The sequence below is a fragment of the Siphateles boraxobius genome, unplaced genomic scaffold (assembly GCF_051911475.1).
Source record: "Siphateles boraxobius isolate OS27281-9 unplaced genomic scaffold, OSU_SipBor_1 18, whole genome shotgun sequence".
NCBI classification, from domain to species: domain Eukaryota; kingdom Metazoa; phylum Chordata; class Actinopteri; order Cypriniformes; family Leuciscidae; genus Siphateles; species Siphateles boraxobius.
In genome coordinates this window covers 7,326,795-7,353,192 of record NW_027508788.1, presented here as the reverse complement: position 1 = coordinate 7,353,192, position 26,398 = coordinate 7,326,795, and the positions used below count along the sequence as shown (strand labels likewise).

General features: G+C 38.7%; 1 protein-coding gene across 9 annotated transcripts in view; it reads right to left on the bottom strand.

Annotated features, from left to right (window-relative positions):
• cadm1a (cell adhesion molecule 1a) overlaps window positions 1-25,321 on the bottom strand; it is a 304,169-nt gene extending 278,848 nt beyond the window's left edge. For 8 of the 9 annotated variants that reach the window (XM_077233180.1, XM_077233183.1, XM_077233185.1 and 5 more), the window contains exon 1: window positions 25,173-25,321. In XM_077233180.1, coding sequence (XP_077089295.1) covers window positions 25,173-25,263 — 91 coding nt within the window. In that variant the 5' untranslated portion in view covers window positions 25,264-25,321. The remainder of the gene's footprint in view (window positions 1-25,172) is intronic. The other variant, XM_077233184.1, reaches the window with a different exon arrangement.
• Window positions 25,322-26,398: the final 1,077 nt, after the last annotated feature.

The following is a 26,398-nucleotide window of genomic DNA, read 5'->3' as shown; positions in this document are numbered from 1 at the left end:
ATGAATGCTGCATTATTTGGCATCCATTTCTCTGGCCACCCCGTGATTAATTTACCATTCTATCGAGTACACACATTCTGTGGCAACTCCCTGCATGCTTTGCTCTCACATTGTTCCATAAAATTCAATGTCTGCTCACAAGGCTTACGCCTCTCTCCTACTCTCAAAGGAGCGGGGTCAGTGAAGCAGCTAGTGTTGCCATGGAGACAACTTTTTAGTTTATTTCAAGCACCCAGGTGAGGTTGTAACCTTGACCCGTGTTATTATCAATAAGAATTATTGTAAACCGTCACACTCTGAAATCATCCAGCCGCGGTTCAGTTCCAGAGAATGAAGACGCCAAGAGAGAGGGGAAACAGTGGGCCTTTCATAATGGTGAATGAGTCCGGGCTCTTCTGAAGGATCTGCAGGGGTCTGCGATTGCCGCAGCTAAAGCAGTGCCTTCACCCTGTTTGCTTTACAAGGCCACTCGCTACCGTGAAAAACTATGCTTTGTGCACTGACATTGTCATAGCCCATCCTCTGGGTCTTGATTCACGTGGGCAAAAAAAGCCAGGATAACAAGCTATGTAAATGCTAACTAGGGCTGCACAATACTGGAGGAAAATATCCGAGAACTCGTTAAATAATGAAATATTCGATATGAGATATTCTTTGTATAAAATAAATTTCAATACATTTAAAACTGAAAATACTGTAACAAACATAAGTGTTTCACATCATTTTTGTGAGAAGAAAGCCACACAGAATTATGCTGGGGGTCAATTTAGCTTCAGAAAACAAGGACAAACCTCTGTGCATTCCGCATTTAATGCCATTCTCTTTTTAAAAGGGCACTTAAAATTCTTTATGTCAGTACTAGGCCAACTCTACACAATGCAAGTTGTCATTTTAAAATCAATATACAGTATGTGAACCTAGACTTTGCTTTAATGCAAAAGGACTGAAAATGGTTTCAAGAGATGCATGATGTCTTTTCAAGTGTTAAAACAAAGCCAACCATACAGTTCACACCGATGGTGCTTGTATACTGAAAAAAAAGTGGTGCAGGATTTATTTAGAATCAATTTTTCACTTAATTTTCAGTTATAATTTATTGTATTAAGATGCCATTGTTACAGTGTAACTAAGTACTGACAACATGTGCTACTTATATTTAAAGGGATAGTTCACCCAAAAATGAAAATTCTGTCAGTATTTACTCACCCTCATGTTGTTGCAACCCTGTAAGACCTTTGTTCATCTTCGGAACACGAATTAAGATATTTTTGATGAAATCTCAGAGCTGGATCACTCCCCCATTCTGGTCCATAGGCTTCTTCAGGGATTGACACTTGCCAGCCCCGAAAAGTTATTAAAGACATTGTTAAAATAGTCCAAGTGACTACAGTGGCTCAATCTTAAGGTAATCAAGCGACGAGAATACTTTTTGTGTGCAAAAACAAACAAAAATAACGACTTTATTTCAACTATTAATTTCCTTCACTGTGGGCCTCTAGTCGGTTAACGTAGTGTGATCGCGTATGAGCTACGTCACACGTAGGCTCACTATTGGCCGACGCTGGTCATGTGTGTGATGCGTGTGACCTATAACAGCAGAAGCTTACGCTATTACACTAGTGAACTGACTCGAGGCCCACAATGAAGGAAATTAATAGTTGAATAAAGTCGTTATTTTTGTTTGTTTTTGCGCACAAATAGTATTCTCGTCGCTTGATAAACTTAAGATTGAGCCACTGTAGTCACTTGGACTATTTTAACGATATCTTTAATAACTTTTCGGGCTGGCAAGTGCCAATCCCTTAAGATGCCTATGGAGGAGTGATCCAGCTCTCAGATTTAATCAAAAATAACTTAATTCGTGTTCCGAAGATGAACGAAGGTCTTGCTGGGTTGGAACAACATGAGGGTGAGTAAATACTGAAAGAATTTTCATTTTTGGGTGAACTACCCCTTTAAGTTAGGATTAGATTAGTGTTTGTTTAGGGTTATTTGTTTGTAATTATGCATAATTTACTGTTCTTACTATAGTAATTACAGTACATATAAGAAACGTAAGATTTTTTTTGTACGATTGACATTTTGCAGTAGAAAAACTGAAATACTTGTCACACATGGTCCAATAATCTTTGTAAAAAATGATTTCTTAAAGTGGTAAATAAAACAGTGCACCATTAGTCAACCCTACGATATTGTCAAAATTATCTCCAAAGCCGAGCCCTTCAGCCATCTGTAGGCGCTCTGTACCTCTGTAGCAAGATGGTCTGGAAGCAAACTGAGAAAATCCGTCACCTCATCCTCCTCAAGCAGCAGTACTCAGTTTTTCAAGCCTGACCAGGGTAGGCTGCCATTGGCATTAATACTCAAAGAGAATAGGGAGGAGGGAAGGCAGCTTCTGCTCAAATTAGTGATACTCCACATTCGCCCCAGAGAGCTCTGAAGTCACGGATGTGCAAAGATAGGATTACCGCCAAAGATATTCAAGCCAATACTCGAACACCCACAATTATGGGCCGAGAGGCAGAGCCATATACGCTCATAGAACAGCAGCACTTGATTTACTTTCTTGTGTGCTTATACTGAACACAAATCAGTGGTGTTATGCAACACCAGCTGTTGCCTCCCTTCAGTGAATGCTACGTCAAAGGGAGATCGCATTGTCACTCTTGAAGGGAGCCACAATTCCATTTAATCCTTCAAGCCCTTTAAACCATCACTGACTACATGTGCACCATTTGTTTAACACAATCTGGACAAAACACCCCAAGAGACCCTATCCTCTCAGTTTACAATTTAAAAATAAATAATATTGGCATTGTGGGAAGGGGCACTTTGAAGGAAAGCTTATTTTGCCTTGTTAATGCACCCCCCTTTATCAGAGCATTGGCTTTTTTTGTATCAGCAATACAGTGCATGCCTGAATTATAGATTTCTTGCAAATTAAAACTGCAGGCAGACCGTGTGCTTTAGCCTACTGACAAAAACCGAAACCCCGGAAGTTGATGCTTGGTGCTTTGCAGATTTGAAGATCAGTCATTCTATTGTGCGCCCTCTGGACCAGAGGGAATCAAGCTGAAAAGAGGATCTGTTTTTTTCCCCAAGCATTTTTATTCCCGTTTCCATCCCAAAGCAGCATATTTCTGTCCTCCTAAAGGAACTGCTTCCAAAAAACAGCTCTAATTACATTTATGGGCTTGCTTTGCAGAAGTCATAATTATACTACCTTTATTATGCAAATTAATGGGCTGATTTCAAAGAATTAATTACCCTTGTCCAAAGTTTGATTGGTAAATGGCTGTCTTCTGGTTCCAGCTATTTTAGCTGCTTTCTTTGTACAGTTGGAGCATTTCAAACTTAAAATTCTGAGAGGAAAACCCTGCAAAACGGCTTGGAAAACAGAAGTGATTGCTTTCATTTTGATTATCAATACATGCCACTTCTTAAGTGGCAAGATCATTTCTACAACCCCATACTCGTGCAGTTGTAAATGAAAAAATAAACAAAATTAAATTAAATGCTGCAACCCTTCTTTTATCACATGAGTGCCTTCAATTGGAGTAATTTGCATCGCTTATCTGATAGGACTAACTTCATTTGAAAGTCTCTGTTGCTTTTAACCTCCATAGAGCTGAAGGAAATCAGTGGAGTGAAGTGATGCAGCTTTAAGACAAAGACTCAACTCAATTCTTCCTTTTTATTCAGAAAGAGTCCACACAAAAACCCAGCAAATGAAATGCAAGAGCAGAGCAGCCACAATGGACCGACTGAATGGGCTGAAATGAGTTAGCCGAACATAAAGAAGAGGATGAATAAGGACGGACAGCAAGACCTGGTGGATTAGTGGCCAGCGGAGGTGGGGGGTGATTCTGGAACCTGAATGAGAACTCTCAGGCCAATCAAACCAAACTCTTAACCTCTGCTGGCGGATGACCTCGAACATAGAAGTGTCTCTTCTCCTTCTGCTCATAATCAGACTTAAGGACTCGAGAGATAATCACATATGCGGTTTCTGTGGAGGGAACATTTTTAGACTCTGGAAGAAGTCAATATTTGCCTTTTTAATAGGCCAGAATGTAACAACTCGCTGCATTGTAAAGCAAAGCTAGATGGCACACATATGTAGCTGAGACATCTCAATTTGTCACCAAAAATATCATCAGCAATTTAAGACTTTATCTGTTTTTTGTCATCTAGATTTTGTTCATTCACAGATTTTGTTCTTTTCACCATATGTGTGCTATCTGAGAATTGCACATGTAAATGCCTGTTGTGACTACTTTCTATAAAAGCATTAGTAGGCCATACTTTTACTATCTGAGGATGTATGACATTATGAAGCTGTGCCAAACACTTAAGCACATGATAAGCACATCAAGAATGACATTCTGAAATTGTGACAAACACTTAAAGAAATGTCAAGCGCTTCAGGAGCAGAGCGATAGGATATAACAATCCTCTGACCATGCTGAGAGACAGCTTGAAAATATAAGCAGACCTCTTTTCCACCTATTTAAATTTAACCGTTAGGTATACAAGATGACAGATTGCTAATTTTTCGGTTGCGTACCGTAGCTTTTATCTGATAGCTACAAAAAAAATAAATAAAGAAAAACAATTGGATAGCATAAGCAAATTACTGTGAAGCTTATATCTTCACTAAGCTCATTTTCCACAGAAATGCTCTTCCAACATCACAGATAAGGCTAGGAAAACACTCAAAGCTCGACATCTTGTTCTCTGACTGGGTGGATCAGAGCTCCTCGTGCACAGATAAGACGGGGTTAAAGCAGAAATAAAGCCAACACCAATCCCTCAGACTCCCAGAGCGGATGTTGGGGGCGCCAGACGGGAGAGCCAGGCCCCCAGAAGGCTTCCTTGGCGATATTCAACCACAGAATCGCTGTAAGTGCCTCGTTAAATGCCAAAACCTGGAAAACAATTGTGTTAATGAGTGAGAATGCCAGACGTCACAATGCATTCAATCCAGCGGGGCTTTGAACCTGGCCCCTGGCTCCTCGGCCAGAGCTAAAAAGACACAATATTACAATTAGCATGCTGATTAGCACCTGCCCAGACTCACTGGGAATGACAGAGGGCTAATGACAAAGTGAGTCAGTGTTGTATGTCATGTTCATTGGTAAATATCAACCACTTGGTATTCAGTGTCCACATATGTGCCCTCTTCAGAAAAAAATAAATTGTTTAGTTGAAAGCAAGGGAGACAGTGGCCACCGGTGTGTCTCATTATTTCCATCCATGTCTGAAAATCAGAGCTGCAAAGCCTTTAATTGTCCACAACATGCATTTAATGAGCAGCTTTTAGACACAACACGTCCTGTCTGTAATGTTTTATCACTAATGACGCAACTTGCTTTTCATATGAGAGGAGACTCAAACGATACTCTGAAAAAATCTACAGTAACAATAGCGGGAATATCTGATGATGCAAAAAGCAAAGAAACTCTCAGAGGGTGGGACAGGTACTGGCTTTATATGCGGTTAAAAGGGCAACCTATTGAGATTACTAGTTTCCCGGTGTTGAGTTTATTTTTTATCACAGCATTGTTTATCACCACACTTCCTGTTCCCAGTGAATCAATATGCAGTCAATCTCGAAGCAAGGAGAACGCATCGATTTGGTTCTTAAGGCTGTACAACCTTTAATCTCCTGAAACGTCGCCGAGCCCCAGAATGCTTTGAGGACACTTTATGCTGGACTGTGCAAAAGCTAAACAGGGCAGGAAATCTATGCACAATCAACAATCCAGCCTCTTACGGCTAACCTAAGGGCAAAAGGTGGAGCGTGTTTTGGCTCCGTTGAGGCAACTTATAAGCTGAGATTTAACTCTTTATTGATTCTCCGCAGCAAATTCAGGTAATTTCCCCGCATTTGTGTAGAGCGTGTCCATTTTATTGGTCATCCCTACGTGAGTTTCAGTTGCACAACGGTGCATAAACTTAAGTGTCACAAAAATTAAATCTAGTGTGAATAGTGTGCATCACTTGAAAATTGTGTTTGCACCAACTTTGATTTGCTGTGAATACATTCAAAATGTATTCTACCATTCTTTTCTCTGATTGCGACCGGGAAGGTAATTATTTCTATGAAAGAACAGGACAAAGATGATTTTTGGTAATAGGTTCTTCATGAGGGTTTTTGTGGCAGGCAATGTGAGATGCCAAGGCCATGTTAATGAATATGTACACTCTTTGATAAAGTTTGAAATTAATTAGTGGCTGCTAAACAACTGAACTCATCAGGCCTGTATTTATGAGACAATACCTCTGAGTGTTTGGAGAATAATCCAGAAGTTTGAGCTGCTATCCTTTATTAATTAAACAAGGACAAGTTAGTTCTCATGTTCTATGCATTGCATACCACTGAATTTAACAGCACAATGAGTCACATTATACTCGGTTTTATACCAAACCCTAATTAGTGAGGAGATAGCAAGAAGAAAGATAGTCTTAAATGTGAGAAACTTCTCAGGAACTTCTTCGATAGGTTCAAGAGGAGCTAGGGAAAGACCTTCTAATACGATGGCCAGATCCCAGGCCGGCACCCTCGTACGAACTGCTGGCCTCAGCCTCAGTGTGCCACGAAGGAAACGAGTTATAAGCGGGTGTCTCCCAAGAGAAACTCCACTGAAAGGGACGTGGTAAGCACCCAGTGCCGCCACATACACCTTTAGTGTGGAGGGGGATAGCCCTGTGGAGAAGCGCTCCTGCAGGAATTCCAGCACTGCACCCACTGGGCAGTTAACTGGGTCCTGCAGGTGCTCTCCACACCAAGAAGTGAAGAGTTTCCACTTCAAGGCATAAAGCTTCCTTGTGGATGGAGCTCTGGAGTGAAGAATGGTCTCAACAACCTCGGTTGAGAGACCAGAGTTCATGAGCTGGTCCCCCTCAGAGGCCAAGCCCACAATACTGGGTGGGGGTGAAATATCATGCTGCCCGCCTGAGAGAGTAGATCCCTCCTGACCGGGAGCTCCAAGGGAGAGCCGTCCAGGAGAGAAAGCAGGTCCGCAAACCATACTCGGGCCGGCCAGAACGGGGCTACTAATAGTAGGCTGACCCCGTCCCGGCGAACCCTCTCCGGAACTCCAGGTAGCAGAGCAATCGGGGGAAAGGCGAACAGACGTTACCTCGGCCACGGCTGCACCATAGCGTCCAATCCCAGAGGGGCTGGATGGCTGATGGAAAACCACAGATGACAATGCGTGGTCTCCTTGGAAGCGAATAGGTCGACCTCGGACTTCTTCTTAGCCGAAGCCTTCTTAGCTAATATAACTGTCCTCAGATCAGTTCTATTACTGGGAGATATCGGCTGAGAGTGCCATGGCTGAGCCCACTGTCCAGCAGGGGGAGCACGAGACGCGACACTCTGCTTCAGCGCCCCTTATGATGAGCTTGCAGACGGCCGGGGCTGCTCCCGCCCAGTTGCTCCGGGGACATGAATTTTTAAAGGGAGAAATTTCTTAAAAGCTGTTGTTTGCTTTTCCTTCTCCTGGAATTTATCGATGAAAGAATTTACAGCATCGCCAAATAAACCCAGGGGGGAGAGAGGAGTGTCTAAAAGGAAAGCTTTTTCTTTTTCTTTTATATTTGTCTGATTTAACCACAGATGTCTTTCTGCGGCCACCAGAGCTGCCATAGATCGACCCACTAGCTTGGCCGACTCTCTGGTTGCGCGCAGGGATAAATCAGCAGCCTGACGCAGTTCGCGAACCACGTCAGCACTGACCTCCTCACTCTCACTCACGTCCCTCAGCAGGTCAGCCTGGTATGCCTGCATAATAGACATAGTATGCAGACATGACGCAGCCTGACCCGTCGCCGAATACATTTTACCCATAAAAACCGAAATATTTCTAAGAGGCTTGGTGGGTAATGCCGGTGCTTTAACAGATGACGCAGCCTCGAGGGAGAGAAAACTCGCAAGCGTCTCTTCCACGCGAGGCATAGCCGAATAACCATATGATTTTGCCCCCAAAATATTAGAATATGTTGAAGTCTGGGGACTAAACACTCAATATGACTCCGGTTTTTTCCACGATTTCGACACCTCAGTGTGGAGATCGGGAAAAAACGTCAAGCACCGGTGTGGAGGTTGCACCCGTGACGGCAAAAATCTCTCATCTAATTTTGCCATACAATGCTGAGTTTTTCTACAGCTCTTGTTAATACCTCCACTAGCTCATCACTTTCGGGAGTGTAAGGTGGCGAATCCTCCACACCTCCCTCATTTATAACTGGTGCCTCAGCCCGAGCGGAAGAAACCGCAGCGCGTGCTTCCGAACACGGGACTGAGGCACTGGATCTCACAGGTGAAGGGAGAGATAAGGCAGAGCCCGTCTCTAACCCCGCTGAGAGATCCATCTGCAATCCCCACGATACGCATCGTCGCTCTGCCTCGGCAAGAGCGGGACCCGAACCGCAGGGAGTGCGCACCGAACCGCTCTCCTCGAAGAGCGCCCGGCGGGAGCGGAGCGTCCTTAATGGCAGACGCTCGCAATGCTCACAATCAGCTCCCTCGAGAGCTGACTGGGCATGCTGCACTCCCAAACAAACAACACAAAGAACGTGTGTATCCCCACTCGTAAAATAACGCAAGCAGGGAGGGACACACTTCCTAAACTGCTGTTTGTTCGCCATATCTCTCTTAATATATATATATATATATATATATATATATATATATAAAAATTGTTTGTGTGGTGCAGAGTATGTAAAGACAGACAATATTCACACAGGGAGAGATTCACATATAGCGCGACTGAAGGCACAGAAAGCTGTTGCGCTTGTGTTTATGGGGTGCTTTATAGTTTCCTGGTCGATGAAGTCACCCGCCTATGACGTTCCATCTCTCCATTGGGCTGATTCCATACGTGCTTCATGACGCACAACGCAGTGGCGTTCCCACAGCGTTTGACTTAGCTCGAGTTCCCTTGAAAGTAGGTATGTAACGATTCACTCAACTCACGATGCGATACGATTCACGATACTGGTTTCACGATACGATTTTCTCACGATTTTTTAACAAGTGATTAATTTAAGAAATTATAAATGAAAAAGTGTCCCTTTTATTATTTCCCAGACAAAATGCTGCACATTTCTTTTTCATTTTAATTCGTCAACTAAAAAAACTACATTGAAATTTAAAAAAAAATCCCTTCAAGGTTGTTTCAACTCAGTCTTTCTGTCTGTACCTTCCCACACTAAGTAAAAGACTATAAAATTAGTACCACATTTAGAGGGGTTTTAATTTTGTTATAATTTGTATCATTACACTAGCAAGAGTAAAAAACAACAACACACATTTAGAAAAATATGCCATAACCATCAATAAATTATATATATAAAAAAATATATATCCATGTACACATTTAGAGAAAGAGATAGTAAAATAAATGCAACACCTGGTTGCCACGGAAACACTGATGCACCTCCGTGGCTCTCGCACTTGTATTAATGCCTTTTACATAAAAACGGAGGTGACGTGCTTCTCACGGTGGTGATTATAATTAGTCTACGAAAAGTCAAAATGCCGCCACAACTCCGATTTGAATGAGTCAATATCTACACTTGCCGTCGCCATGTGTTTGACGGCGTGTGCACACCAGTCTATGGCACACACTGGCGCGGCGCGAGCGGAGCAAACCGAGCAACTCTTGACATACGGCAACCCCAAGCATAAAAGCTTCTTAAAAACAGTCTGTAATATTTTTTTTTGAAAAAGAGATATTAGTAAAGGTTTTTTACTACATTTTTTCATAAATTTTTTTTTAAAGCTGAACTATTATTAATTTGACCACCCATCTTTAATAAACAAAAACAAGGGGGGGAAAACTTGATTCATGCAATGTTTAAACCTTAATGACCGAACCTGTATGACAATTTATTCTACAAAACACAAAAGATGATATTTTGAAGAAAATCGCAACTGTCTCAGTTTGTTTGGACCCTGCTGACTTTAAATTTATGGACCAAAAAAAAGCATTTTGCATCTTTTTTTGTGTTCAACAGAAAAAGAAAAAAAGTAATACAGGTTTGGACAGAATTTTTCATTTTTTTATAAATTACATACACAAAATGCAGTGGTTTCATCACTTTTCATTCAGATTGAAAGCTCAAAATGAAGCATACTTCTTGCACTGGGATTCAAGAGTTGTACCGGAGATACTACCAACATATTTTAGTGCGTTTTCTTTCCGAATAATCCAGATGTCCAAGTGCAATGAAAATTGTTTTGTTTAAAACAAAAAATTGAAATGGTTCCTATTAATTTCGATCCTACACTTAAATATAATCTACTCATTACACAGAAACACACAAGTCTGTAATAAAACTTCAATGGATCTACTGAGTTCATTTCCAGCTTTCTAGACACTCGTTCTTCACTCTTGCCATCTGCTAAGAAAACATGAATAAGTGGGTGCATTATTTAGCAATTAACGAAAAGTACACTAAGTGGGTGATTTTAATGATTCATAAACTTATTTTTGCTGGAAATGACATTGCAGGATCTAAATAGGCACTCTGCAAGGGTTTATTGGTTGGAACAAGACTGAAGCACATTTATTTGGACTGCCTAAACAAGTGATGACACCGAACATACATTATACTGCACGAAAAACCATGTGAGAGTAACAAAACTCAAACAGAATCAGGGTAGTACAAAGTATCCACCTACACCACATCCAGTGCACTATCGCTCCCCATTAGAGACTACACGCACGCCCCACTCTTAGCACTTTATCATGGTCCTTAAATAGGGCTGTGGAATTATAAAGGAAGTCATTAGATTTAATTAGACCAATTAGATCCAAATTGGAACAGAATGATACTGGTACATGCCACCAAACAACATGGCACCGATACAGTGAATCTTAATTGAAGTGCAGACTAAACAGAGGAAGGAATAAAAGACAAACAGCTACAGGCACATTTACGGATAAAATCTAGCCTCAAAAGCAACAGAGACACCATTCCTGACCCATATATGCATGCATCAATCTCAAAGAGAACTGGGGACCACACTGTCTTTTTTTGTGATTGGCAGTGTTTAGATGAAAATTACAGGCCTCCCTCACCACAGGTTGAGCTGATTATTCTCAAAAGACAAGCCAAGCTGCACCATAATCTCAGTGTTTCCATGGGGTCCTGATTGTAGCACAGCCCTGGAAGTTTGATAGAGCAAACTTCAAAGGAATGAGCGAGGTAAGGTGCCTGCTCTCTTGGGATTGCGGTTGTGCAGGCGAGGGTATCGAAGCATGAATTATCTATTAGTATGACTGATATTACAGCAGGGGCCCTATTTTGAGACTGAAATAGACATATATATCATGAACTTGTGGCTGCGTGGCATTTTTCTTGCTGCCACTAAAGGCTGATAATCTAACAGAGTCGTTAGACCACTCTTATTAGACCACATTTGATGAGCCATGGGGATGCACATAATGTCAAAACACACAGCACAACTGAAATTACATTTATATCCACAAAAAAATACACATCTTAAAAAGGAGAAATGAGTCTATTCATGCTGGAAAAGTACTAGTGAATTCATAGTGAAAACAATTGACGTTTAACTGCCCATAAAACTTTAACCTTCCATGAAAATCAGCATGAAGACAAAACTGCCAACCGAGCAAGCTTTTTTTTAGGAAAATTTCTAAGAAATGTGGGAGGAATCTCAAAGATCTGCAATAATATTCAGTGTGCACAGGCTCAGCATTTGGCAGACAGTTGCGCTTGAAGAGAAGGTACTAGATGATCCAAGAAAAACATTGTCGAGTCCCCCACCAGCCCCTTTCACAACAATGTACACAAGGCCAAACACTTCACAGCCACAATTTGCAGAACACAATAATGGGCACACCACTTCACTTGCGTATACTCCATAATTTTCAAGCTGTGAAACGAGACCCTGTGGAATTAAAATATGGCATTTGTATGGAGATTGTATTTTTGTCATCAACCACCACTTGCTTTGTGGACAGCCATCCCAACTGCTTTAGAATACCACTGGGAAGGGAAGCCAAACATTCCAATACCTCTTCAAACTTTAATTTCATCGTTCTCCCCTCTGTCTCTATATCTGCTTTATGTTCATCTGAATCAAATTTCACATGCTACTGTATGCCCTGAACCATAATATTTCAATGCTACAACAATTTCCACTTTTCTCAACCCAGAAAGGGTTGAGAATCCTTGCCATCCTATCTGTGCCTTCTGTCTTGTTACTTTTCAGGGGTGACTGTCTGACCTAAAGAAAAAAAAAGCCAGATGGCTTCTTTAACTAAGCTCTTGTCTGAAGCCCAAATATGTCTGCTGTCAGCACAGTAGGAGAACAAAAGAAGAACCCCTAAAATAACAGGATTAAAAAATCCAGATTGGGAAGATTTTGTCTACATGGCATAAGCACACATGAGGAGGGTTGCTAGTCCATTGCATGAGCCTTTAAGACCCCAAGGCAAGCTAATATCCTTTATTTCATCACACTTATCACAAAATCATATCGAGTATTTAAGAATCCACAAATTAGTGGATTAGACATCCTAGCAAAAAAGATGATTAAACAAATCTTCATTCGAGACAACATTGGTGACCGGATATTGGAAAGTCTAGTTAAACCGATGACATACTCACAAAAACAGATATTTTAAGCTGTAAATATACCATTTAAAAGTTGGGGTCGGTAAATTATTATTTTTTTCATTAATTTTTGAAAAGTTGAGATCAAAAGTATCTTATTTACCTAGATTGTTTGGGTGTATGAAATACATACTGTATAGGCAACAGTGTATGGGTTAGCCTATCATTTAGCCTATATTCTTGCACACTTAAAAGGCTTTCATGGCAGAAAATTGCTGCTGCGCTGTACTCTAGGTAACAAACATAGTACCAAAATGTTTTGAATTTTTTAAATGTATTGATTGAATAAAAAAAAATGTTGGAATTGCCTTTTGATTTGTAATGTTATTCTGAATAAAAGTATTATAATATTACTAACTACAGATCTATGTATATAATAACTATATATAATTATGATATCATTAGTAATTACTATAATTAGTAATATTTAGCACTAATGCATGAATATAGGTATTACAATATAGCATAATCCAGAGTAGAAATATATTAAATTACCAACAGTAAAATAATGTAGTTACACAGTACTGTTCTGTATACCGTAAATTGCATTACATTACAACTTTAATATATTTTTAATATTGCTGTCAATCGATAAAAAATAAAATAGAACATTTTTTCTGTAATTAATCGAGATTAATCGCAAGTAATATCAAAATGTTTAATATATTTTTATATTGTAATAATTTTCCATATAATCTCCAAATTGATGTAAAAACTGAAAACAAAAAAGACTGGATATTTCAAATATTTGTTTAATGGCATCTTTTTATGGATGAAGTCCAGTATCACCGATATCAATACTGATACTGATGTCTAATAGATTTGTTTTTCTCAATTGTATCCAATAATAATAGCCGTTCAACATTACAGTATAATTGAAAGATATCAAATTTAAGTAAGGGATAATCCACGGCTAGCCATGCATTAAAGGATTTTAATGCACGACGTAGAGGCGAAGAACCACCCGACGCAAAACGTTTATTGCGAAGCAATAAACGTTTTCATATGCCTCTCTAACTCTGTTTGCAAGTGTAACTGTGTTACTATGTTTACCAATGATTATAGTAGCGGATTAATTTCGAACTGTAATCAAACTGACTGGAACTACCTGTGCATTAAACGGTTTTACTGCACACCTTCCAGCCAATCAGAATCGAGTATTTAAACAGCCCGTGGTATATACCACGTAGTAGCGGAAATTAATCCACTACTATAATCATTGGTAACCATAGTAACACAGTTACACTTGCAAACAGAGTGAGAGACACATATGAAACGTTTATTTAGGTAGGCTAAATGGATGATTTTTGCATATCGTTTAATTTGTATGGTGAATATGGCAATTTTGAGAAATGAGCCCAGGCACAGACGAAATAGAAGACTTGGAGAAGACGTTGAATGACAAAAAGTGGCACAAAGAATTAACACCGACAGAGCTAGATAAGATCGAAGATGACAAAGATGAGGTCAATACGAAAAAGACCACTAAATGGGCAGTTAACACTTTCAGTGACTTTTTGCGCCAAAGACAAATTTTGATTTCGAGACCTACTCTGCTTCTCTTTTAAATGAGACATTGCGGGAGTTTTATGCCTCTGTTCTACCGCTGGACGCGAATACAGGGTTGCAAGTTTGATGCGTCTCAGAGCATTTGGGACAGGGCCAATATATCAGGGCTCAACGTAGGGGTGTGCCATATCATACCGTCCACGATAATACCGGTATACATTTTTACATGATAAAAAAAGTGTCATATCACGATATCAATGATATAGCGACGCGATGACGTATGGCGCATTTACGTTCCCTAGCACGCACTACAACACCACCTGTCTGAGCGCGAGAGCAGCCTGTCAGACTCCGATGACGATTTAGCAATTTCACAAACAGCTTGAGTGTTCAGCGGGGCTGCCGACGCGCGCGTTTAGGAGTCGGGACATGACTGAATGGTCTCTTGCACAATCGGGCCATCAGTGCATCGTAACTAAAGTTTATAATTTTCAAGTCTTCTTAACTCTTATCAGTTTAAACATTCAAGCGGTTTTAAACTATCCAGTAAGCTACTCGCGCACTCTCTGAGAGAGTTGCACTGCGTGCATACATAGAGTAGCCTACAGCTCGCGAGAAACTAAAGTTATTTTTCGCGGATTATATCGCTTTAATGGGGGGAAAAACTCAAAAGTGTGTCAAACTTCCGGTTTTGGCAAGTATACTCATAAACACAGTCGGTTATGTATAAAACGCATGTGACAGTGTGACAGACAGTATAATGAAAACAGCAATGGATCCGTGTACTAGCTGTAAAAGTGACAGCAGCCATAGGCTATGCGTCTGTCATTAATGTTGTCGTCAAAACAACAAAAGATAGCTTTAATTGTAATGAATGAGAATTATTAGCCTATGTATTTAATTTAATCAGGAAACATAACTAAAAGACTGTGTTATTTTACATTTGATTACTTTATTATGTTTCTGTAGTATTTCTGAATACTGGTGTTAGACCTACACACATATAACATTTAATTCAAAGATTGAAATCAAGCTTCCTTGTGTTGTGTAAACTCTTAACAACAAAATTACCACATTGTAAAAACGCAATGAGTGAGCAAACATTTAGGCGAGATAAACATAATAAGAAAATTTTCAACAACAAAAAAAAAAAATTCTATATAGTCATAAATATCATTATCGCAAATATTCTTGAAATATCGTGATAGAATTTTGAGGCTATATCGCCCACCCCTAGCTCAACGATTAGGAATTTTTCTATTGGCCGTCAAACTGGTGCAGATATTTACTTAACCTACCAAAATGCACAAAAATATTTCATTACTTTTGACACATGTAACCTTGTAAACGATGCAGGTAGGAAATAAACACAAATTGAATAGTCAAACACTTTACAGCCTTGACTAAATTATAAATTGGATATACTGTAGATTAATCCTTTATAAAGAAAAGTTATTCAGTCAAAAGCAGTGAGTGATTTCCTTTTTTTCTTTTACTATGATTAGTAATGGCAGACATCAAAGCAGCAGGTTTATTAAGCTGCTGACACTTTAAAACCTGCCGCTGCTGCACATCAGACAGAGTTGTAAGAAAATAGGATGCATGTCAGATCTAAGTTCATTTAAGACTTCATTTAACTCATTTGAGACTATGCATTCAAGGATACTAGACAAAATTAGAATTTTGGCATAATTGTGTTTGTCAGTTCAAGCTGAAGCTTAATTAAACTGTTAATGTTTTATGCATTCATTTGATTACCACCATTTTGATCATTTTGTATTGAAATCATAAATCCACATAAATTAAAACACAATTTCTGAAAACAACATTTCATATTATTGTAAAAGTAAAAATAATAAATTAAGTTGTTCAAGTTTTACGAATTCAATTGATTAGAAATGATTTTTGATTTTTGAAATGTAATTAAACTATTAAAATGAAATCCAGAAAAATAAAAACGTAAAACAGAATTTGGGGGGGGAAATGAAACATTTCATCATATGGCCCTAAAAAATTATTTTTGTTCAACTTTCAATACATTTTTAGTTAAATTGTATACATTTCATGATTTCAATTAATTAGGCATGCTTTATGATTATTCAAATTAAATTATCATAAAAACAAGTCCAGATGAACTGATTTCAACAGCTGTGTTGCTTAATACTTTTGTGGAAACGATGACTTGATTTTTTAGGATTCTTTGAAGAACTGAATGTTCAAAAGAACAGCATTTATTTGAAATGGTATATTAACAAAAAAAATTAAATAATCGGTCACTTTTGATCAAATGCATCCTTGCTAAAAAATATATACAAAAAGCCATTTTCTCCAGCTTTAAAATGGTCCAAATGTTAAGAACCAAACCACTTTCATAAACTCAGTAGACAAACAACTGGTATTTGGCAAAGTGCAAAATGATCAAGCACGGCCTGAACATTTCTACATTACAATTTGCAGATCTGACTTGTGCGCTGATTCAATGCTCGAGCATCGCTGTGAAACGAACATAACTACCCTCATAATAACCACACCACAAAACGGAACTGTAGCCAGAGACATTCAAGCATTAAAGGTGACACTTGATTCTAAAGTGGTCACAGAGCACACATAAAGAAACTCAGCAACAACTTTAATACAGCATAGGACAGTTCATTCCTGCTCTAAAGGACACCCTGGGAATGCTATGCTGAAATAAACTAAATCTCCCTAGGCCTGGAGTCTCTTCTTTATGTAAAAAGCACAATAACATGTCTTTGCTGATGGACAAATCTGACGGGGACATCAGTGGATGACAAAATTGACTGAAAGCAGCTTATTCCCAAACACTATTACGAGTCCATCAATGTGCTCTGAGTGACCGGATTACAGAATATCTGTTCAGGGAGTGCATAAAAACACATGATTACAGGCATTTGGGGCTCGGTGTCTGCAATTCTATATTACAGACGAATAGATTATTTTACAACACTGTTTTAATGCGTAAGAGTAACCACAACCATGTATTTTTCAAAAATATCCATGTTTTGTAGTTTTTGCTTCAATTGGTTTATATTTGCTTCAGCGTAAAACTTCACATCAATGGCATCGCGTCTGGGCTTGCAAGGTATGCACGTGCAAATGGGCCCGGGCGGATTGGGGGCCCGTCCAGGGGAACCTTTTAATTAAAACGAGAGAATTCATTTTTAATTTATGGCCACGATAAATATATTTTTTCCATGCATATTAGAGCTGCACGATTATGACAAAAATCATAATTGCCGATTATTCCCTTGAAATTGTAATTGTGATTATTAGTTACGATTATCACAATTTACATTGAATAGGCATATTATAATACATGTTTACACAAAAATTGTTAACACACACACACACAAGTACTGTCCCCCTTTACTTAACATACACATAAATTGAGTCATAGTAAAGAAAAACATTACGACTATGCTAAAGCAATTAAATAGCAGTCCCAAACTAGTTTTTGTTAATACAATGTTGATATGAGCCACAACAGTCATTTAATAATATAAAAAATAACACAAAGTGAAAATAAAGTGGCTTTTTTGGGTTATGGAAACGACACTTACCATGGTAAATACACAATACCAACAAGAACTGTTAATGAAACAGCTCCTGGTGAATTGAATGAAAATCATACCTGCGTGCAAATCCTTCTCAGCTAACACGTGACTTATTGGTATTTTACTTTTATTCCGTGACTTACTAATTTACATTGTAACGACGTTGCATGCTCGTAGTTTCTTTTGCACTTTATACAGTGAAGCGATACACAGCGCGCGCCGCCGCATTTGCGCGTGCAATTGAAGAGTGCGCGCTACGAGCACAGTATAACGGGACAGGACAGAAAAGTCCGTTTTTCTGAGGTGAAAGTCTTTTTATTTCAGCTTACACTTACGTCACTGCCTGGTATGTCATATTGTGCTGGGTTTTCTGAAGTAGTCGTGATTCGCCTCTCATAACATAATTATGCTCTAAACACACACACGCAGAGTGGATTTTCTTTTGTAATCTCGGCTTTGAATGTTACGTAATCGTGGCATCCGTAATCGTAATCGCAATAAGAAATTCGATTAATTGTGCAGCCCTAATGCATATCATTAGCAGAAATTTCCTGTTTCTCCGAAATTTTCTTGTGTCCATTTGTTATTTTTTGCACCCCGCGGTTGCCGTAGAACTACGCCATCATTTTTTTTAAACGACGCTACATGACCGCGCCAAATTAAAAAAGAAAACCCTGTGAGAGGTTAGTGGAGAGATACAACAAAGACTTGTCTCCAGCCCTTCCACAACAGTTGATCGCATTCCATGCAGCCTTTTAAAAGACAAATCTCTAGGATGACAACAGTTCAAGATCTGGCCAGTTTTTTTTATTGTTGAGAACAACTATCACATCTAGCTTCAGCATCATGTGCACCGTTTTAGTTCTCTTTCTTACCATTCCTGTTACTGTTCCTTCAGTGAAGCGCTCATTTTCAAAGCTGAAGCTAATAAATTATTTGCGGAGCACCATGGCACAGAACATACTATTGGGACTAGCAATTCTTTCCATTGAGTACCGGTAGTTGTGTTGGGCCACCATGCTAAGATTGTTTGTGTTGGCATGCAGTAGTTTAGTATTACCATTGGCTTAGTCTTGGTTATTTAAGACTTTTTTTTAGTTCCATTCTGGGGTACGTTTCCCAAAAGCATCATTGGCCAACTATGATCGCAATTTCCATTGAACTATTGGTAACGACGGAACTTGCAACCATAGTTGGCTTTGGGAAACGCACCCCAGGTTATTGAAAGTTGTTGGAAAGAGTGTGTTTTATTTATGGTATTGTTTGGTGTGGTATTTTCTTGATAGGCTACAGTGAACATCTATAAATGTATCTTCGAGGGGGTGGGGTGTAGGGAAGCCCATACAAATATTTTTGGCATATGGGCTCGGGACTGACTTGCTACACCACGGACTTTAATACTATGTAGATATGCAATACTGGTTCTGTGCACATGCACAGTATCTACTTAACTAATGCAGAATTCTACAACCATCTGTCTAGCTCATTTGTACAAAGCCCCTAACTGTAAACAGTCTGTGATTACTGACTATATTTTAGGGATGAGTCACAATAGTCCAACAACCACCTATTTAACACTATTGTGTTTCTTTTCCTGCCATTGACATAAGTAATAAACCCAGGGCTCCAGACCGTGAGGGCTTTTCCTGCCGGTTCGACCAAATATTTATTTAGGTAGCGCTGGCATGACCACAATGTTGCCGAGCAGCAAATGCAAACAAAATGAAAGTGGAACGAAAATGCGCTACTCATTTATGCTTCACGAGCCGTTTACTAGTTCGGACCAATAATAGACAGGGCAGCGCCCTGAACTTGTCAGTCGCGGGCCGATCTCGATCATGCAACACGGTTACTAGGAGATCCAGACTCTGGAGATAAATTTGCCTCAAAATTAATAACATTATCGCTGCGAGATCCAGTGAGAAACATTCTGATTCGGCGCAGAGTTCTCTGTTATAAATTGGTCGCAGTCTGGAGCCCTGAGTATTACAGTTATTTTGGGGGAAATTTGAATAATTGCATTGCAACTTGATTTAAGGTGTGCCCCTAAATGTTCTGCTTGAGCTCCTAAAATTCTCAGTCAGGGGCTACTTGACTTAAGATTTATAAGGTAAGGCTACTCTGTTTTACAAATAATCAATTCTCCTAAAATGTTCAAAGGGAATCCAGATCATTAATAACAGTTAAATGAAATTCTAACCTGCCTTTGATACTGACATGAAAACTACGATCCCGGTGGCAAGTTAGCAAATACAAACACTATTTTTAATCTAATCTGAACAAGACATGCCACTTCCAGAATACTTAGGAATTCTTGCTGTGTGGTTAGATGAATCGCAGATCACCCCAGTGGGCCACCGTACAGTATTTCACCAGACACAGAGATTACAGCCTGACCTATTTTGATTTATTGGGAAAAACGAATCCTTTTGACATAGTAGGTCAGAGGAGCCAGTACAAATGGCTAAATATTTTCATTGTATAACAAACATTGCCTGTATGCACTGCCTTTCACATTTGCTCTTCAAGTGTGACCTGATAAAACAATATTAATAAACCCTAAGGTAGTGTGAAGGGGATAGAATGATGAGTGTCAGCCTTGCTGATATAAAGCCCCGGCGATCTTAAATAAGTAGATGAAACGGGGAGTGAGATACAAATTGTAATGTACCCAATGATTCAATGTCAGACCACAATAAAATGACAAGCGCAAAAAATAGGCTAGCCAAGCGCTTGTGCATTGGCTGTAATGAATGGACTGAAACTCCAAAAGATTGCGTGCACATTTATCTTTTTGTCTGCATGCTGCGACTCGAAGCTACAAAAAGCTCTGAACAATACAAGCTGTGAACAAAGAGAACTATCAAAGAACAAATTGTTATCCAGAAAGAAGAGCAAACAACTTCCAAGCCATTTAACATTTTCAATGGATCCAACAAGTTCAATTCTTGCTGGATGGACTAAATATGTAATCCAGCGTCTAGAGATTTCCGAACTATGAACAGACCAACCTCCAAGCATTCGACGGTGTAGTGATTTCTGAACCAAAGAGTCATCATTTATCTTCATGTGTACTGCAAGAGGAAAAACTCATTGGTGCTTATCAGAGAGCACTAAATCCTTATTTGTACAGATAGAAAATAAATGAATGTGCTTCCCAAGGGACCTTTATGATAACATATACAGTACATAACATATACAGTACATATCTCCTGTCTCTTGATGGGGAATAGATATATTTTGAGAAAAGAGCAGCGATTAACCTTATACACAAGACATCCGAGTGGGTGAATTGGTCTTAATGGTAATGCTAATGGGTGCTAGTAATCTCTATTTAATGAGAACCTGCTCAGTGTGAGCTGCAATATAGTGACGTGTTAAACTGCTCCATCATCAGCAGCTCTTCAACAAAGGATGGGATGTGGGAAGTTGTGGTGGTGCTGTGTTTCACATTTGACCCTTTGTTTCATCAGCTGTCTGCAAAACAATTTTGCAGTCACACTGAGCGCTAAAAAAAAGGTCTTAGCTTCATCAAGCGTCAAGGTGCAACTGCATAATGACAGATTTTAAATACTGTTCAATTAAACAACTCATGCCTTTTTTTGTCTGTCTCTAAAATTAAAAGAAACAAATATATAATACATAAATATGTAAAATTAATATTTAATATAATCTATTTATCTGATAATGTAGATTAAGATGTGAATTAATAAAAACTGGTCTGATGTCTGAGAAATGAACTGTCTGAGAACAACTAAAATGCAATTCAGTGTTTGAAGCACTTTTTAAAGCATGTTTTGTTTGATAGTCATCTTTTGGGTGATACATGGAGTGGCTGATTGCATGACAATGAATTCTTGGGGATTCTCTTATTCAGCAAAGAAGCATCCCAGTTTGGCTTCTGTACAATAAAGCATCCTTGTTGGATATTTCACCCAAACAAAGAGCAATTTAGAAGAAATTAGGATCAAACAACTCATATGCTGGTCAGCATGTATTTTGCCTTTGTGGCGCTACATTGTGCAGAAACAAGGAAATGTTATTACAGAATTTTAATCAAGACACAACAGCCTTTATTTACTGAAATGTATACATAATTTAATCCATGAGCCATGTTCACAATAGGTTTGAATAGGGGCTTTTGTCTTTGTCAAAGTCAATGAGTTCATTGTTCATCTAGTGGTCGAGTTTTGTATTGCTTTCAGCATCTTGACTCATCAATCATTATCATCACGTCTGTCAAAGTGGTGTTTAGGCGGAGGCACCTAACCTGGAGTATTTTTCTCCAATTCAAAACATCCAATCCAAACGACAATTTATCTCTCGCTGATTTTCTAATCATAACATGCAAAGCATTTCATTTTCAGTCACCACACAATTGAGCCATGCATGCCATAAACTTAGCAACTGAGCGAGATAGAAATAGAATAGAAATATGCACCATACGACACCATAAGAATGTCTGTCATCCACTCACACACGTATAACAAAAACATTACCAATAACACCAGTAATCTCTCTAGATACAGCCCAAACTGAAAGAATTAAGAGAGCTCTTAGTCTCTCCTTGCGCTGTCATTTTTACAGAGCAAAGCAACCAATCAATAGCGAGGCGGGCTTGGCAGATTCCAGCCGTAATCCTCAAAATATTCTTATGTGGATTAGCTTCTCCCTCAGCCATTTTCATTTTCACTCTGTAAGGTATTAGTCTGACAGCCAAGTGGAGCAAAACAAATAATAGACACTTCAAATGGGAAGAAACATCTAATAACAGCATTCTGGTTAAGCTGCTTCTTGCCTTCTCTCTATTTCCATATTGTCTGCTGCAGGCCCTAAACAAATGATATGTGCTATATGTTGTGTACTAAGTTCATCTAATTTGAAAGCAGTATCACTGACTGATTGAAAATTAAAGGATTCATTGAAATATGAGACTATTGTCAAAGCAGGGCTGTTAAGCATAAACCTCTGTCCTTTACATTCAAAGACATTCTGTGGAAACACAAAAGCACAATTTAACAATGGGCATTTAAAGAGTCAGAGGGGGTAGTAAGAGTAAATTGATGAAGATTGTGTACAAGTCTGGAAGCGACAGTGATGGTTAGCTGGTATATAGGAAATGCTAGTGGTCACATTATAAAATACATTATTAAAGTAACTATAAGGGTTCAAGTCAAAAGTATAATTAGACAAGGTTTGTTTTCTTTAGCAGTGACGGTGCTAAACATAGTTCAAACCCTTTATCATATCATAATATTTTGCTAGTCATGTAAACACAATAAAACCACACTGTTATACATTCAGACAAGAGTCAACTGTTTAATGAGCATAGATGTGCCCCCTACGTAATATGCCAGTGTTTTTGTTAGAAATATTGACTGCCACCTACACACAGTTGTTCAAGTAATAATAGACTAACCACAAAAGGTTTGCAGAAATTACTATACTTATCACATTATATGACTCCACACTAAAAGACAAGTGGTGGTGACAGATCAAATAATAGATGATATTGTAACATGTCGATTTCAAAATGATTGCAAGATCGCTATAATAATGTGTCTATTGCGCAAAAATCATTTTATGAGGACACCAAGAAACTTGATAAGAAAACCGGTTTTTCATGCTATAGCCTATCTCTGTACACTATCGCTGGCACCAAGCACAGCAACGAAACGCATAAAGAAAGGTAAGGGTAAAGAAAGTCCCTTGTTTTGTCACGATGTGATTTTCCAATGATGCACTATTTCTCCTACAAAAGTGAAAGCAGCTTTATGATTGCACATGTTGTACGAGCATCGTTATCCGGAGGGATAGTCATATAGACACCATCTACACTGCATACGAGCGACTCCAAGTTACAATTGTCGCAAAGGGACAAAACTCGGCTCCCGAAGCGATGCTTGCATTAGCTCATATACAGATTCTGAGCAGAAAGCAGCACGAGAGGATCAACCAAGACGTTATTATTTTACAATGCGAAAAGAACTGCACTTGTTGACTACGTTTGAACACTTCGACTTCTGTTGATAAGAATGATTAGCCTATACTGTAACACTCTTCTATAAAGAATAGTATTCTATAAAGAAAGCGGATATAAAAGATAAGAGCGGGTAAATAAAAGGTCAGTCTGTTACTTAGAGACTGCGTTGGGGAAATATTGGCAGTGCCACGAGTAGGCTGTAACAAAACACCCCATAAGAAGCGAAGACAATGCGAATTAATCTAATGTTTTCCAAAATGTGATGTGTTTGTTTAAACCACAGCCCCTAAAGTTTGGATTTTTTATTTAGCGAGAAATGAGAACAGTAGCCTACAGAGAAACCGTGCGCGGATGCAGCCAGTTTAGAGCGAGCGGTCACACTCACATGCACTAGGCTACTCTGGCTTAAAGGAACAGTTCACACAAAAATTAAATTTCTGTCATTTATTCAACCTCATGTTGTTCAATGTGGAGTCCCAAATCTGTATGACTACATTTCTTCCATGGGGCACAAAAAAGACGATGTTAGACTGACATTCTCGGTCACCATTCACTTTCATTGCATCTTTTTCCATAGAATAAACGTGAATGGTGACTATAAGGCTGTCATTCTGCCTATATTTTATGTTGAACAGAAGACAGGCGGATTTGAAAGAACGTGAGGAACAGCAAATGACGACCATTTAAATCTTAGGAGAACTGTCCCTTTAAAACAAAAACATAAGGGGATAAACAAACGACGTTCACCCATATTCCTAAACTTATAAAACTTAAAGGAACTCATTCACATGCGTATGCGAGCTGCATGAAGCCGATGCATCGCGGTCCGTGATGCAACTGCTGTATCTTTTCACAATCCATACCAATGACTTGCAAACTCGCAAGGACTCAAAAATACTGCAATTAATAAAATGTGATTCGAGAACCACAAACAAGAACAATGTCACTTAAAGAAACATAAATTGATAAACAGATCCATTACAATAATCCATTGGAACAGAAGCTGTTAGCTTATTTCAGAACGCTGCTTTGCGTTCAATAAAGGTCAGTGTATGTTCCGCTCTCCAAAAGGCTGCTAATATAGTGATAACATATCTACGATGTATCTGGTTCTATCTTTACTGCAACTAATTTGCTAGTGAAACAATTTTAGTTTATGTAAGGAATCCCGGTTCCCCCGCACGAGAGAGAGACCCGCAGCAAAAGCAACTGCAGACTTGATCGCGTCAAAGTTAACAGAAATGATCAGAAAACCCACATTTCACACGAGCGCTTCAGTTTCGACAACACATATGTAACTTTGTAACCCGTCGGTACTTTGAACTACCACTTTCAATCAAGACGCCACACTGTGTACAAATCTCCGCAGGCGGCGAATGTCCGTCGAGCTGGCTCAACCATTTTTGCCTTAAAATACAAGCAGATTAAAGGAAAAGCACAGTTCCTACCTGTATTGATAGCTGCCGAAATGGTGAATAAAATGAGGAGAGTAGCGAGAGATCCGTTGCTCGTGTTCGCCATGTTGGACACCTGCTTCATTCTGAAGCTCGTGAGTGAGTTGAGCTGAGCTTCACCTAGAGCAACGGGAGCTGCGCGTTATGAGATGCTGGGAAAGGGCGGGAACAAACACCCATTCAAAAAGAACGTCAATGCATTTAATATAATCCTTATAGCCTACTGAACCGGGTATCTTGATGTTATTGAATGATTTTTTTAAAAGACAAATTTGTTCGTTTCTGTAAAAACCCCCTGTTGATCAGAAGAAAGGCTTCCCTGACCCTCCAAAAAAAGTGCAATGCAACCATTTACTGTGTTTATTGTTAATAAAACTTAAACATATTTGCCATTATATATTTTTTGGATATCATTCAAACTGTCATAATAATAATATAGGCCTACTAGGCTTAATAGTATTTTATTCAGTGGTACTAATACCACTGTAGCTGTAATAACTATAACAACATATTTAGTAGGAACCATGGTTACCATGGGTGTTCAGTGTGCAACAGTATAAGGTCTTTACAAAAAGGGTGCCTCTAGTGGCGTCACCTCTGTCTCTTTCTCTGAACACATGCACAATGGAAGATTGGAATGGAATATATAGGTATATTCCATTAGAAATATATATATATATATATATATATATATATATATATATATATATATATATATATATATATATATATGATTAAGGATTAAACGTATATTCCATTAGAAATATATATATATATATATATATGATTAAGGATTAAACGTATATTCCATTAGAAATATATATATATATATATATATATATATATATATATATGATTAAGGATTAAACGTAAACCGTGTTAATTTGAAAAAGATATACTGTAAATGCACTCAACTTTTGGAATGACATTGGAATAAAACACACTGTAAAAAAAATATCATCAATAAGTTATGACAACATAGGCTATGTTATAACATTGCTTTAACATCCAAGTTGATTGTACTTAAAGGCAGCAAATTTTTTTCAATGCAAGTAATGCAAGGACAAGAGTTTAAAAAAATGAAAGAAAAGTAAAGAAATTGATAAAAAATGGAAATATAAAAGTGAAAGTCTTGAATATGACATTTACTGAAAGCACTGTTATAAGGTGTAATAAGTTCAAAAGTATTCAGAGAAAAAAAAACTTCCTGTTAGATATCT